Source organism: Moschus berezovskii, chromosome 6 (assembly GCF_049115385.1).
Source record: "Moschus berezovskii isolate FMDL1 chromosome 6, NW_MosBer_1.0, whole genome shotgun sequence".
NCBI lineage: Eukaryota > Metazoa > Chordata > Mammalia > Artiodactyla > Moschidae > Moschus > Moschus berezovskii.
In genome coordinates this window covers 84,679,283-84,694,265 of record NC_142465.1, presented here as the reverse complement: position 1 = coordinate 84,694,265, position 14,983 = coordinate 84,679,283, and the positions used below count along the sequence as shown (strand labels likewise).

At 40.2% G+C, this 14,983-nt stretch overlaps 1 protein-coding gene across 1 annotated transcript in view; it reads right to left on the bottom strand.

Moving 5' to 3' along the window:
- OVCH1 (ovochymase 1) overlaps positions 1-12,376 on the bottom strand; it is a 116,351-nt gene extending 103,975 nt beyond the window's left edge. Inside the window, exons 1-7 of the mRNA XM_088836725.1 lie at positions 12,277-12,376; positions 11,935-12,053; positions 11,567-11,664; positions 10,648-10,820; positions 6,128-6,223; positions 5,375-5,568; positions 3,664-3,850 (exon numbers count right to left, since the gene is read on the bottom strand). Coding sequence (XP_088692851.1) covers positions 3,664-3,850; positions 5,375-5,568; positions 6,128-6,223; positions 10,648-10,820; positions 11,567-11,664; positions 11,935-12,053; positions 12,277-12,376 — 967 coding nt within the window. The remainder of the gene's footprint in view (positions 1-3,663; positions 3,851-5,374; positions 5,569-6,127; positions 6,224-10,647; positions 10,821-11,566; positions 11,665-11,934; positions 12,054-12,276) is intronic.
- Between the last annotated feature and the right edge of the window lie 2,607 nt (positions 12,377-14,983).

Below are 14,983 nucleotides of genomic sequence, written 5' to 3'. Positions count from 1 at the left end.
AAACATTTAGAGAAGACCTAATGCCTATCTTTCTAAAACTCTTTCAAAAAATTTCAGAGGGAGGAACACTTCCAAACTCATTCTATGAGGCAACCATCACTGTGATAACAAAACCAGACAAAGACAACACACAAAAAGAAAACTACAGGCCAATATCACCGATGAACATAGATGCAGAAATCCTCAACAAAATTTTAGCAAACAGAATTGAGCAACACATCCAAAAGCTCATACACCATGATCCGTTCCGTTCCGTCACTCAGTCGTGTCCGACTCTTTGCGACCCCGTGGACTGTAGCCTACCAGGCATCTCCGTCCATGGGATTCTCCAGGCAAGAATACTGGAGTGGGTTACCGTTTCCTTCTCCAGGGGATCTTCCCGACTCAGGGATCGAACCCGGGTCTCCCGCATTGGAGGCAGACGCTTTAACCTCTAAGCCACCAGGGAAGCCCAGTTGGGTTTATTCTAGGGATGCAAGGATTCTTCAATATATGTAAATCAATCAATGTGATACACCATTTTAACAAATTGAAAGATAAAAACCATATGATAATCTCAACAGATACAGAAGAAGCCTTTGACAAAATTCAGCACCCATTTATGATTAAAACTCTTCAAAAAATGGGCATAGAAGGAACCTACTTTAACATAGTAAAGGCCATATATGATAAGCCCACAGCAAACATTATTCTTAGTGGTGAAAAAGTGAAAGCATTCCCTCTGAGATCAGGAACAAGAGAAGGGTGTTCACTTTCACTGCTATTATTCAACATAGTTCTGAAAGTCTTAGCTATAGCAATCAGAGAAGAAAAAGAAATAAAAGAATCCAGATTGAAAAGGAAGACGTAAAGCTCTCACTGTTTGAAGATGACATGATACCGTATATAGAAAACCCTAAGCATAGTATCAGAAAATTCTAGAGCTAATCAGTGAATTTAGCAAAGTTGCAGGATACAAAATCAATACACAGAAATCACTTGCATTTCTATATACTAAATCTAGGAATAAACTTAGCTAAGAAGACAAAAGAACTGTAAACAGAAAATTATAAGACACTAATGAAAGAAATCAAAGAATAACATAAACAGATGGAGAGATATTCCACATTCCTGGGTAGGAAGAATCAATATTGTGAAAATGACTATACTACAAAATGCAATCTACAGCCTCAATCCCTATCAAATTACCAATGGCATTTTTCACAGAACTAGAACAAAAATTTCCCAATTCATAGAGAAATACAAAAGACCCTGAATAATCAAAGCAGTCTTGAGAAAGACCAGAGCTGGAGGAATGGAGCTGGAGGAGTCAATCTCCTGACATCAGATTACACTACAAAGCTACAGTCATCAAGAAAGGGTGGTACTGGCACAAAAACAGAAATATAGGGCAATGGAACAAGATAGAAACCCCAAGAAAAAACTCATACAACTATGGGTATCTTAATTTTTGACAAAGGAGGCAAGAATATACATTGGGGAAAAGACAGCCTCTTCAATAAATGGTTCTGGGAAAACTGGACAGCTACATGTAAAAGAATGAAATTAGAACATTCCCTAACACCATACACAAACTCAAAATGGATTAAAGACCTAAATGTAAGACCAGAAACTAAAACTCTTGGAGGAAAACATATGCAAAACACTTGATGACATAAATCAAAGCAAGATCCTCTATGACCCATCTCCTAGAGTAATGGAAATAAAAGCAAAAGTAAACACGTGGGACCTGATTAAACTTAAAAGCTTTTGTAGAGCAAAGGAAATTATAAGCAAGGTGAAAAGAAAATAATAGCAAATGAAATAACTGACAAAGCAAGGATTAGTTTCCAAAATATACAAGCAGCTCATACAACTCAATATCAGAAAAATGAACAACGCAATCAAATAGAGGGAAAAAGACCTAAACAGACATTTCTCCAAAGAAGATTTACAGATGGCTAACAAAAAGGTCCGTCTAGTCAAGGCTATGGTTTTTCCCGTGGTCATGTATGGATGTGAGAGTTGGACTGTGAAGAAAGCTGATCGCCGAAGAATTGATGCTTTTGAACTGTGGTGTTGGAGAAGACTCTTGAGAGTCCCTTGTACTACAAGGAGATCCAACCAGTCCATTCTAAAGGAGATCAATCCTGGGTGTTCATTGGAAGGACTGATGCTAAAGCTGAAACTCCAATACTTTGGTCACCTCATGCGACGAGTTGACTCACTGGAAAAGAGTCTGATGCTGGGAAAGGTTGGGGGTGGGAGGAGAAGGGGACGACCGAGAATGAGATGGCTGGATGGCATCACCGACTCTGTGGACATGAGTTTGAGTGAACTCCGGGAGTTGGTGATGGACAGGGAGGCCTGGCGTGCTGTGTTTCACGGGGTCGCGGAGAGTCGGACACGACTGAGCAACTGAACTGAACTGAACAAACACACGAAAAGGTGCTCAGCATCACTCATTATTAGAGAAATGCAAATCAAAACTACAATGAGAAATTACCTCATACCAGTCAGAATGTTCATCATCAAAAAGTCTACAAACAATAAATGCTGGAGAGGGAGTGGAGAAAAGGGAACGCTCTTGCACTGTTGGTAGGAATATAAATTGATACTGCCACTATGGAAGACAGTATGGATATTCCTCAAAAAAAAAAAAAAAAAACTAGGAATAAAACCACCATATGACCCAGCAATCCCACTTTTAGGCATATACCCTGAGGAAACCAAAACTGAAAAACACACATGTATCCTATTTTTCATTGAAGCACTATTTACAATAGCTAGAACATGGAAGCAACCTAGATGTCCATCAACAGATGAATGGATAAAGAAGTTGTGGTACAAAAACACAATGGAATATTACTCAGCCATAAAAATGAACACATTTGAGTCAGTTCTAATGAGGTTGATGAACCTAGAACCTATTCTATAGAGTGAAGTAAGTCAGAAAGAGAAAGCCAAATACTGTATTCTAATGCATATATAACAGAATCTAGAAAAATGGTACTGAATAATTTATTTACAAGGCAGGAGTGGAGAAACAGACATAGAGAACAGGCCTATGGACGTGGGGAGAGGGGAGGAGAGAAGGAGATGTATGGAAAGAGCAACATGGAAACTTATTACCGTAGGTAAAATAGATAGCCAACGGGAATTTGCTGTGTGGCTCAGGAAACTCAAACAGGGGCTCTGTATCAACCTAGAGGGGTGGGATGGGGAGGGAGATGGGAGGGAGGTTCAAAAGAGAGGGGATATATGTATACCTATGGCTGATTCATGTTGAGGTTTGATAGAAAACAGCAAAATTCTGTAAAGCAATTATCCTTCAATTAAAAAATAAATAAATTTATAAAAAAGAATCTTCTAATGAGACTATTCTCAAAAACTATTTTAAAATCTCATAAGTACAAAAAACATATCTCATGAAAATGTATATGACCATAATTTTGACGATCCAGTTGATGTTCAAGTTAAACTGACAGGTATCATTGTTCATGAAATCAGAGTTAAAAATTTATATACACTGGATTAGGAACAAAAACCAGCCATATTCTTCTTATTTTAAAGCTTATTTCTGATTATATTTGCAACACAGAGTAACTATTCTTGAAATAGGCATGATCATGTTTTTGAGTTGCAGTGGATGAGGAAGGAAGAGTCCACAGAAATTACACTCACCTGTCATGGTCTGTGTGATAAAACCCATCAACACAAATACCTTGGAGAAAATGCCAGGTGATGCCTTTCTCTGCTTATTTCTGAAAGGATTCCATACTCTAGTACAACAAGCTGCCCAGGAAGTTATCCCAGCAAGAACCCAGGCTCCATCATCTCTTCTACAAACAAGTGGGCCTCCAGAGTCCCTCTTTTATGGTAGAGAAAGAGGAAATTTTAAAACAGTTACAAGTTAAAAATATTTTATCAGGTGCAAAAAGATCAGCCCTCATCTCAGAGAGAGAAGTAGTAGAAGCATAAAAACTCAATGGTCATTATTCATCAACATTTTGTGTCCATCATTTTGTTTCTTCATCATTGGCTTCAAAGGACTATCCTTTTATTCAGATGTAAACTCCTTCCACTCCATGCAATCTTATCAAGCTAACCATTAATTTCTCTCTTCCTCCTAGTCTTTTGGGAACAATTCAAAATCAATGGAAGGAGGAGGGGGAGTCCACAGATAAACCCTTAGATAGTTCACAGATAACGCTTCCACTGTAGGAAGCGTTCTAGGAAAGCATTCTAGGAAAGACTGGATCACATTCCAAGCCCACAGTATCAGTGAATAGAGGCACCAAGTTCACGCAATGGCTCAAGGCTTTTAAAACAGAATGCCTGGGAAACTTATTTTGTCCCAGGGGCTATATATAAAGGATCCATTGGCTCTCAGACTAGAGGATAAAGGAGCCACACTTTCAGGATCTTTTCTTTAATAATTCTTCATAACAATGTGCTGCTTTGAAAACACATGCCAAGTGGTATCAGATTGAATCCCCTCAAAAGGCACAGAATTGTTTGACAACTTTATCCAGAAAATACTTACCTGTGAAGGATGAGACAGTAAGTCTCCCTGTATTCCAATTTAGAAAGCAGAATAATTGTAAATTTCTATCTTCTTCCTACCAAACTCTCCCTGACCCTTATTCTGTCACCCCCTAGAAGAAAAATTAAACATTTTCCCAACAGAAAATTTTAGAGAGCTCCCCATGGCAGTATCAAGCTGCTTGTTGGCAAAGAATAAAGACTCCCTGCTCCTCCATTTTAAGAAAAACAATTATAATTAAAACTTAAAATTCACATCTATCACAAACTGGCCTCCTTTCCTTTCTTGTCAGAGTTGGTCTTCTTTGTGAAGTTGGGTTGGCCTTGGAATGTTGTCATATACAACATCTTTTACCCCACAGTTACTGTAGCTATGCTATCTTTGGTCAAACTCTATGTAAACATTGCATTCCTCACTAAAGATCGGGAAAAGTTAAAATGTTTAACAAAAGGTCAAATGCAAACTAATCACAGCTAGCCTAATTCATTTGCCAAAGTGGTCATCTTGTTTGATTTCGTTAGGTTGGAAATGTTGACGCCATCTTCCTCGCCTGACCTTTTCACTCCCCCACAAAGAGGTACAGGGGTAAGAATGCACATGGGACAGGAGAGAATTCTCTCAGCTCTGGTCAAAGAAAGTTTTCCAGCAGAAATCAGATGGAAAGATGAGGGAAAAACGAAATCTTAAAGAAGTAACCCCTCAAAAGCAGCCCAGAAGCCTCTCATCCATGTGATAGGGGGTGAATAACTGGACTGGTTTATGCTAGGAGGCCTAGTGTGCTCCAGTCCATAGGGTCACAAAGAGTTGGACATGACTGGGCAACTGAACAACAACAACAATGCTTATTACCTGGCAGGCATCCTTTTCCCCATCAGGAAAACTGGCACACAACATGTCCCTTCCCAGGGGAGGAAGGTTCATGCCCCTGAGCATGGTACCACATGTTCTGTCATCCATAATGGGAACTTCCACTTCTTGTAGGATATTTGAATATTCTGATGCTGTGGAGAAGGGACTGGTAAGTTGGTCAACAATTGTCCCCACTTAAAGAAACCAATAAGAAGCTTACAAGTTTAGAATTGGTAGATGTTTAACCAAAATGTAGAAGTAACTTTTTTTTATAACTCTGAATGATATTTTCCCCTAAAATCTTACACTAGTGAAAAAGGGCTTTTTTAAATCAGATTTTTAATGTAACACAGGCAATTGTAGCTTCTCTGAATATATGTTTAAATGTTTCCTCAAGAGGAAAACTTTAGTCAGTAAAGGCAATATTTTGTAACATTCTTTGCTTTTTAAAAATAACAATACCAAAGATAAGGAAGCTGAACTCTTACTTTACTGTATTCTTCTTCATCTATTATATTTACTTCCTGTTCCTGACCCTGATACACCTAACCAAAATGGTAGCAGGAGGAATTTCATGTAGAGCCTTAAGTATAGCCTTTTTTTGGTGAAGACAACAAGAAGTCTTCCCTGAATTAGAACTCAGAGAGGATAAAACAAGGGTAAATGTATTATTTAAGACCAACAAAATTCCTGATTCCAATGGGCATGTAAAGGAGCCTAGAAGAAATATTACATTCTTTTGATGTCTCTTACTGTCCAAAATCTTGCCCAATCCACTGGCCATGCAAAGAATCCCTTCTTCAAATTTGTCACCTCTACGGGGAATACAGATTGGCTGAACAGTAGTTCCTGAAAAAAACAACAATAGCAAAAAATCATAAGAGTCACAGACAAGTGATCCTCAATATATTTGGAAACTGACATCCAGTTGACGTCATAGCTTTCACACTTTCTTCCTAAATGTAATTAATGATATTTTAAAGGTTTTTCCTCTCTCAAAAGAACTATCCTATATTTATAGAAATTTAGAAAGTGCAAGTAAGGAAAACAACTTGTTGTTAAAAATACCAAAATGACCTTCCCCAACTACCAACATTTTAGGATGTGCCCTTGTTCTTAAGGGGCTTCCCTCATAGCTCAGTTGGCAAAGCATCTGCCTTCAATGAGGGAATCCCCAATTCGATTCTTAGGTCTGGAGAAGGGATAGGCTACCCACTCCAGTATTCTTGGGCTTCCTAGTGGCTCAGCTGGTAAAGAATCTGCCTGCAATGTGGGAGACCTGGGTTCGATCCCTGGGTTGGGAAGATCCCCTGGAGAAGGAAATGGCAACCCACTCCAGTGTTCTTGCCTGGAGAATCCCAGGGACAGCAGAGCCTGGTCGGCTACCATCTATGGGGTCACACAGAGTCAGACACGACTGAAGTGACTTAGCAGCAGCAGCAGCATAGTCCATGGGGTTGCAAAGAGTCAGACACAACTGAGTGACTTTCACTTCACTTCACCTGTTCTAAGGGATAGCTTTTCACTCAAGTAATTGAGCACTGTTACGTGGCCAGTGGTCTCCCAGCTCTCAGTAAATGACCAGGCAAAATCCCTGCCCTGACAGAATGTAGATCTGGGCATGAATGGGCGTGAGTGTGAGTGAGAGGGAAAGAGAGGGAGAGTGAGCTTGGGGTGAAATACAAGCAATAAATCTAATAATTTAGCTGTTAGGAAATATGTGCTCTGATTTTTCAAAAAAATCAGGAAAGCATAAGAAAGATAAGAAGTCTGGGGATTAGGGAGATGCAATTTGTAAAATGGCAGTCATGCCAAGTTCCATTGAGCAGAGACGTGAAGAAGCTGAGGGAAGAAACCCAGCAGTCATCTCTGTGGAAAGTATCTGAAGAAGAAAAAACCAAAATGGAAATTTCCTGCAGTGGAATCATGTCACATATGTCTGAGGAACAGTGAGGATTCCAGGATGTCTGGAGCAGACTAAACAAAAGAAATTCGAGTAAAAAATGAACAAAAAAAGAGGTTGGCTACAAGGTTAGGATGATGGGTGATGCCAGCTAAGAAGCTGAGAACACTGATTTGTATCTGAGTGTAATGGAGAACCACTGAAGTGCTTTGAGCAGAGAAATATAATCTGATTTACATTTCAAAGTATTATTCTGGCTGCTGGGTTAATAATAAAAACTAGGGATGCAAGAGAGGAAGTTGGAGATGATTCAAGAGACCATTTAAATTAACCCAGGCAAGAAATGATGGGAGCCTGGAGCAGGATGTGGGAGAGGAGAGGGTGAGACAGATGCAATAGAATTTTTCTGATGGATTCGATACAGAATGTGAGAGAAAGAAGAATGAGCAATGGGTATGGTCAATGTCTCTATTTAATTCAACTACTGTTACCAAGTCCAACTTTGTTCATATCTTTAAGTTTTATTGACTCCATTTCAAGTCTTCCTTTTCAGTTACTAGTTTCTTGTTCGTTAGTCATTTTTGATAGACTTTTACTTATTTAAACTTAAAACTTACTTTGTAGTATGTATATCATTTTAATATCTGTAACCTTGGAATGTCTGATTCTGGTTGATGTTACTTTGGACTCTGGTGGCAACTTTCTCTGCATGCTTTTAATTGTGTGTACTCTCAATCATTAAAGCTTTATGGGAGTACATTCAAGTTGAGATTTAAGCTTCATGTCTTCAAAGAGAATTTATTACCTTTGCTTCTGCCAGAAACCCAGTTACTCACCTAGAACAACTTTAAAATCTTGGCTTAGAGTTTTGGAGACAGGTAATGTGAATGCCCATCTATTTCCCATGAAGTGATGGGACCAGATGCCATGATCTTCGTTTTCTGAATGTTGAGCTTCAAGCCAACCTTTTCACTCTCCTCTTTCACTTTCATCAAGAGGCCTTTGCATTCCTCTTCACTTTCTGCCATAAGGGTGATGTCATCTGCATATCTGAGGTTATTGATATTTCTCCTTGCAATCCTGATTCCAGCTTGTGCTTCTTCCAGCCCAGCGTTCCTCATGATGTACTCTGCATATAAGTGAAATAAGCAGGGTGACAATATACAACCTTGACGTACTCCTTTTCCTATTTGGAACCAGTCTGTTGTTCCATGTCCAGTTCTAACTGTTGCTTCCTGACCTCCATACAGGTTTCTCAAGAGGCAGGTCAGGTGGTCTGGGATTCCCATCTCTTTCAGAATGTTCCACAGTTTATTGTGATCCACACAGTCAAAGGCTTTGGCATAGTCAATGAAGCAGAAATAGATGTTTTTCTGAAACTCTCTTGCTTTCTCCATGATCCAGCGGATGTTGGCAATTTGATCTCTGGTGCCTCTGCTTTTTCTAAAACCTGCTTGAACATCTGGAAGTTCACAGTTCACGTATTGCTGAAGCCTGGCTTGGAGAATTTTGAGCATGACTTTATTAGCGTGTAAGATGAGTGCAACTGTGCGGTAATTTGAGCATTCTTTGGCATTCCCTTTCTTTGGGATTGAAATGAAGACTGAACTTTTCCAGTCCCGTGGCCATTGCTGAGTTTTCCAATTTGCTGACATATTGCGTGCAGCACTTTGACAGCATCCTCTTTCAGGATTTGAAATAGCTCAGTTGGAATTCCATCACCTCCACTAGCTTTGTTCGTAGTGATGCTCTCTAAGGCATACTTGACTTCACATTCCAAGATGTCTGGTTCAAGGTGAGTGATCATGCCATCGTGATTATCTTCGTCATGAAGATTTTTTTGTACAGTTCTTCTGTGTATTCTTGCCACCTCTTCTTAATATCTTCTGCTTCTGTTAGGTCCATACCATTTCCCATCACTTCATGGGAAATAGATGGAAAGACAGTGGAAACAGTGTCAGACTTTATCTTTTTGGATGCCAAAATCACTGCAGATGCTGATTGCAGCCATGAAATTAAAAGACGCTTACTCCTTGGAAGGAAAGTTATGACCAACCTGGATGACATATTGAAAAGCAGAGACATTACTTTGCCAACAAAGGTCCATCTAGTCAAGGCTATGGTTTTTCCCGTGGTCATGTATGGATGTGAGAGTTGGACTGTGAAGAAAGCTGATCGCCGAAGAATTAATGCTTTTGAACTATGGTGCTGGAGAAGACTCTTGAGAGTCCCTTGGACTGCAAGGAGATCCAACCAGTCCATTCTAAAGGAGATCAATCCTGGGTGTTCATTGGAAGGACTGATGCTAAAGCAGAAACTCCAATACTTTGGCCACCTCATGCGATGAGTTGACTCACTGGAAAAGAGTCTGATGCTAGGAGGGATTGGGGGTGGGAGGAGATGGGGACGACAGAGAATGAGATGGCTGGATGGCATCACCGACTTGATGGACATGAGTTTGAGTGAACTCCGGGAGTTGTTGATGGACAGGGAGGCCTGGCGGGCTGTGATTCATGGGGTCGCAAAGAGTCGGACACAACTGAGCGACTGAACTGAAGTGAACTAATGTGAATGCCAGCTTCAAACCTGAATGAAGGCTAGCTCAGGAAAATAGATATTTCTGAAGGCCTTCCATCCAGGGTCAAGGTTCAAACAGGTGAATTTTCCTTATTCCCTCACTATATGTGGCATATTTTCCTGTTTCTTTCCCTCCATCTTTTAAAGCATCACCTTTCAAGAAGTCCCAGGTTACATACATGGGAGGTTCCAATCAGACTCTCTGCTCCCACATCCTACTCCCATGCAGGCTCCTTGCATGGAGAGTTAAGGTTATAGGTTCTTAAAGATCATTTAGATGCTTCAACAGCAGTCACTTAACTTCAGTGTCTGGCTAACACCTTTGAATTTGTTCTCTTTCACTGTTTTTGGTCACTGAACACTTCCCTTTCCTGTATTTTTTTAAAGTAGGCTTTTAATATTTTGTCCAGAATGCTTAGATTATCTGTACTGGGAACAGTGTCAAATATCTTGACCATAATAATGACAGAAAGGAGAAATCTGAGGACATTTTCAAATGTCCCACACTCCATGGTTAGAGATGAGTACAGGAAGATGGTCTAGAATATTGCCCAGCCAAGACACTGGAGTACTTAAAATGCTGATTAAGCATACATAAATTGTGGCTGGTACTTATAGACTGTGCAGTACTTTTTATATGTTATAGATTAAACAAAATTATTTTTAAGGAAGAAAATTATATATTCTAATATTATTAGATATATATACACACAGAAGTTAAAGTTAACTAGTAAAAATTAATAAATATAGCTTTTCCCATTACATCTTTTGTATTCTAACTCTCCCTACTTACCAAACTTGACCTTGTGTTTTAGATACAGCAGTGCAATATTAAAACTCATATATCCAAGTCTCTTGTATTCAGGATGGATACTAATTTTTGAGACAGGAATATTCTGTTTCTCCTTATCCTTCTGAAAGAGGTTGTACTCCCGAGCAGTCACTGTCAGACTCTTAATTTGCTCCCTAAAACCAAACAGAAATCTTTCAGTAAGTATAATCCTTTCCTCCAGGAAAGACTGTCTTGATTTCATGTAATTAACATGATTAATGTATCTTTAGGGATTTCCAAATCTTAAAAGAAGATGTACTTTTATTGGTGATTATTACTATTGTTATAATTTCTATAAATTATAGCTATCTATAAACAGTCATGGTTTTCAATCATGGGGTGTTTACATTCTGTGAACTCTTTCTCCTATTGTCACTCATCTTTCTGCATAAAATAGTCAGGTATCTTTTGCACATAAACCAGTCTCTCTCTATATATATAGATATATACTCTACCATTTTAAACAAGATATTAAAATTGTTCCTACTGTTTTTTTTCTCCTATCAGCACCCTCTTTAAATGGTATTTTTCCCTCCTAATTACTGAAAAGTAGATTATTAAAACATTGGCTTATCCGTTTAACATTTGATGTTATACTTTATTAGAAGGAGTAACCATCAACCCACCCTCCATTAATTCTACAAATCACAGATTATGTGTGAAATCTTTGAGGTCTCTGATTAGTGGGGTAGGAAGCACAGGAAATCCTGGGCTACACACAAGCGTCTGGGAATCAGGAAAGATGGTCAGTAGGTGGACCAGATGGAAAAAGCTAAGAAAGGGACTATGGTTGAACCTTGCATGGTATTTAGGGCATCGGATCTCCCAGTCCAACTGCCATGGATCAAGGTTTGACAAGTAATGGAAAGCCACAACTTACCCATTGAGGCTAATCAGGCAATGTACCACTCTAACAGCCAGATCATCTTGAATCAAACTTCCTCCACAGAAGTGGTGTCCAGTTAATTTCAGGGAGATCTCCCCAAGAAAAAAGTTAGGAACACAACTAATATACATCTCCTTCAGAAACATTTGAAATCAACTCTTCTAATATGATGTCACATTAAGATACTGATACATTTAATAAATTGGTTAGTAAGAGATTTCTTATGAAGCAAAATTTTTGACAGTGAGGTCAAGTGGGGGTCCATAGTAAAATTACCTGTTAAGCTGGAATTATGGTATCTGAAAATAGGGAAATAATTCACCATCAGCTCATTAAGAAATCAATGTCTTTATCACATTCACCTGCCATGGGTGTCCATCAACTGTTGAATTTCTCCAACTACTGATACTAGAGAAGAACCCAGATTCCAAGAGAGTTTCTATTCTTTTCAAATCAACTGCACGAATTCCATACTTCAGTCCTGTGTGGGAGAGCATATGTCACACACACACACACACACACACACACACACACACACACACAAGAGCTTTAGCACCAGCAAGGTTAACAGATGTGCCTAAAAACTTGAATTCCAGAATCTAAAAGATTTCAGAAGAATATTCGGCCCAGGCACTTCGTGGGCACACCTGGCCGTTGTCTTTGTTGGCCTAGGGAAGAATGAAGGCACCCAGGACCTGGCTCACCTCGGCTGGGCGGGGAGTGGACCGCCAGCAACAGCAGCAGCAGGAGCGAACCAGCCCCGGGCAATGCCCGCATGGCTCCCGCGCGCGGTGACCAGTCCATCTTCGCCAGACGCAGGCGCTGCAAGCCAGCGAAGGGAAGCGCTCCGGCCTCTCGGCTCTGAGCTCCCAGAAGCGCCTGCCTACATCACTCGGTCCTTCGGAGCCGGGGGGTGGGAGAGGGTGGAGCATCTGCCGCGCAGCCGGGCGCACAGGTGTCCCTCCTCAGGACCAGCCCAGCCGCAGCTGCTTTTCGGCCGCCCAGGTGTCATCGCGACCCCGCCATTCACTCCTGCAGACAGGCGCGAGATAACCTTGCAGGAGAGCCAGAGTCAGATGCAGGAGATGCTAGGACAGATGCGGGACCAAGGGGATCAATGGCCTAGAATGCTCGGCGCAGGTGAATTCTGTTCCCAGTCAGGGAATGTGGCCCAAGTCCCAGGGTCAAGGAAGCTGGGCACCCATGCAGGATACAGGCAGGCTGACCCTGAAAGGAGAAAGACTCTTGAAAGTTTGAGTATTAAAGATCCCACCTAGCTTCTAAGAAGCTCGTTGAAGACCTTGACACTCCTGAGTTTTCAAAAGGACTGGATATGAACGGTCAGATTTCTGCCCTATTCCTTTTCTGGGTGTCAGTGTTATCATCAGCTTCAGTGGAATGGACCAAAGCTGTAGGATCCAGCATTTAAGATTATCAAAATGAATTCACTGGCATGTCAGCATTTTTTCAATCAATATTATTTTCTAGTAAGTAATTTGTAACAAATTAGCTTGACGTTGGGAGAGGATTAAAGCTAGAATTTGTAATTGATTTATGATTTATCAAAAAATGAGGACAAAGTTAAGTGAACACTATATTAACTAACCTGGACACCCAGGTCCAATTGCCTCACTTCTGTATAAAATAGAAATAAAAGCTCCTTGAGGTACAAGGGTAAACAAATTAGGGAGACAAGTGGTAGACAGAAGGACAAGAAAACAGAGATTGTCAAAGTGGAGGGAATGCAGATACAGTGACAGGCAGGTGAAAACTCAGGGAAGAAGGAGCAGAAGGTGCGCTGGGAACCTTGGGCAAAAAGCTCAAAGAATGGGATTGACACCCAAACTTTAGACATATCATCTCAAACCTTTTTGTTTCATGAACCTAAAAGGAGTTTCTGTGATCTCTATATCTCAAATCTTAGACCGCTGAAAAGCTCTAGAGCTGCACTATTCAATAGAGGATACATTAGCCATATGTGGTTATTCAAGTTAATATTAGCTAAAATAAAAATTGAGTTCCTCAGTCACACTAGCTACACTTTAAGAGCTCACCAGCCACCTGTAGCTAGTGGCTACCGTATTGGACAGCACAGATACAAAACACTGTCATCATCAGATTGTTCTGTTGGACTGAATTGTTTCTGAGAGTAGCATCATTTTAAGCAAACACACCCTGGATGACAGTTTGAGTAGATGACTCCTGGGTTTTGAGCTTGAGTATTGAGGGGACACCAGGACGGGGCTTGGTAAGGTAAACAGCTCTTTCCTGAAGATATACAACTACATCTGAGTTCTCCAGGGTATCTCCAGGTAGTAGCCCCCAACACACTTATCTCTGAGTTTCGCTTTTACTGTAGCAATCCCACAAGTGTTACCATAACCATTTGTGGCCTCGGGGACTCACTACTCTCCAAAAAAGCTCAGATACTCCAAATGGACCCAAACTCCTCTTTTTTCTTAGCAAGAGTACGTCATATTAAAGCTACTACAAAGCTATTACAAAATGAGAGAGAAGGAAAGAAAAAATGCAAGGTGGACCCACAATGTTCAAGCTCATGGATAACTTTCTCATGAAACTCAGAAACCGTGTCCCCTTGCAGTCTTGTACACGTGGTACACACACAGCTTTGCAGGATCATTAGTGTTTTGTTTCAGACCCGAAGTTTCCATGGGGTTGGACATCATTTCCTGTTACAGCATAGCTCCCTTTGTTTCCAGAGTTCAAACTCCCAGCCTTAAATGAGACCTTGTCCTTCTAATACAGAGGATTGTTCCCTTACAGCCCTAAAAAAATAATGCCTTTCCATTAAATAGGAAAAGTCATTCATTGTGAATTGCATACATATCAAAAGCCAAGTCATTAGTTTCAGATATAAATTTGCTAGTAAGATGATGGTTTAAATATAAATTGAGTTTGTGGTGGTGCTGAAGTGGAAGTATTCTCTTATTTAAAGAAAAACCACAAAGCTATAGAAAAGGAAAGGATGTCAAGCAGAGTGAGCTGGACTATCCCAGACTGGACTGAGAAACCTGCATTGAATTTGAACATAATATCATTAGGGCAGCATAATATTGATCTGCTACTGGAGGCCTTCCAGGATGATTGATGGATGCCCCAATTCTAAGGATAGTTGAAAAATTAGGAGTGTTAGGAGACTAACCCAGGAGCATAAGTAAACCATGGGTACATAATGTTTTGTTTAAAAAATAAGTTTTTCCATTCCTACTAAAACACTGTTCCAAACTCTAGAACCCTCTCCCAAGTCCCACAAGGCCTAGGAATGGGCAGTAAAGTGATCATTGGTAACATTAGAAACAGCAATTTCCTTTGAATTTGTTGCAGGGACAGATTTCACTAGGATGCAGACAGAATGTGAAGGATGGAGATAGAATGAGTGGAGACAATTTA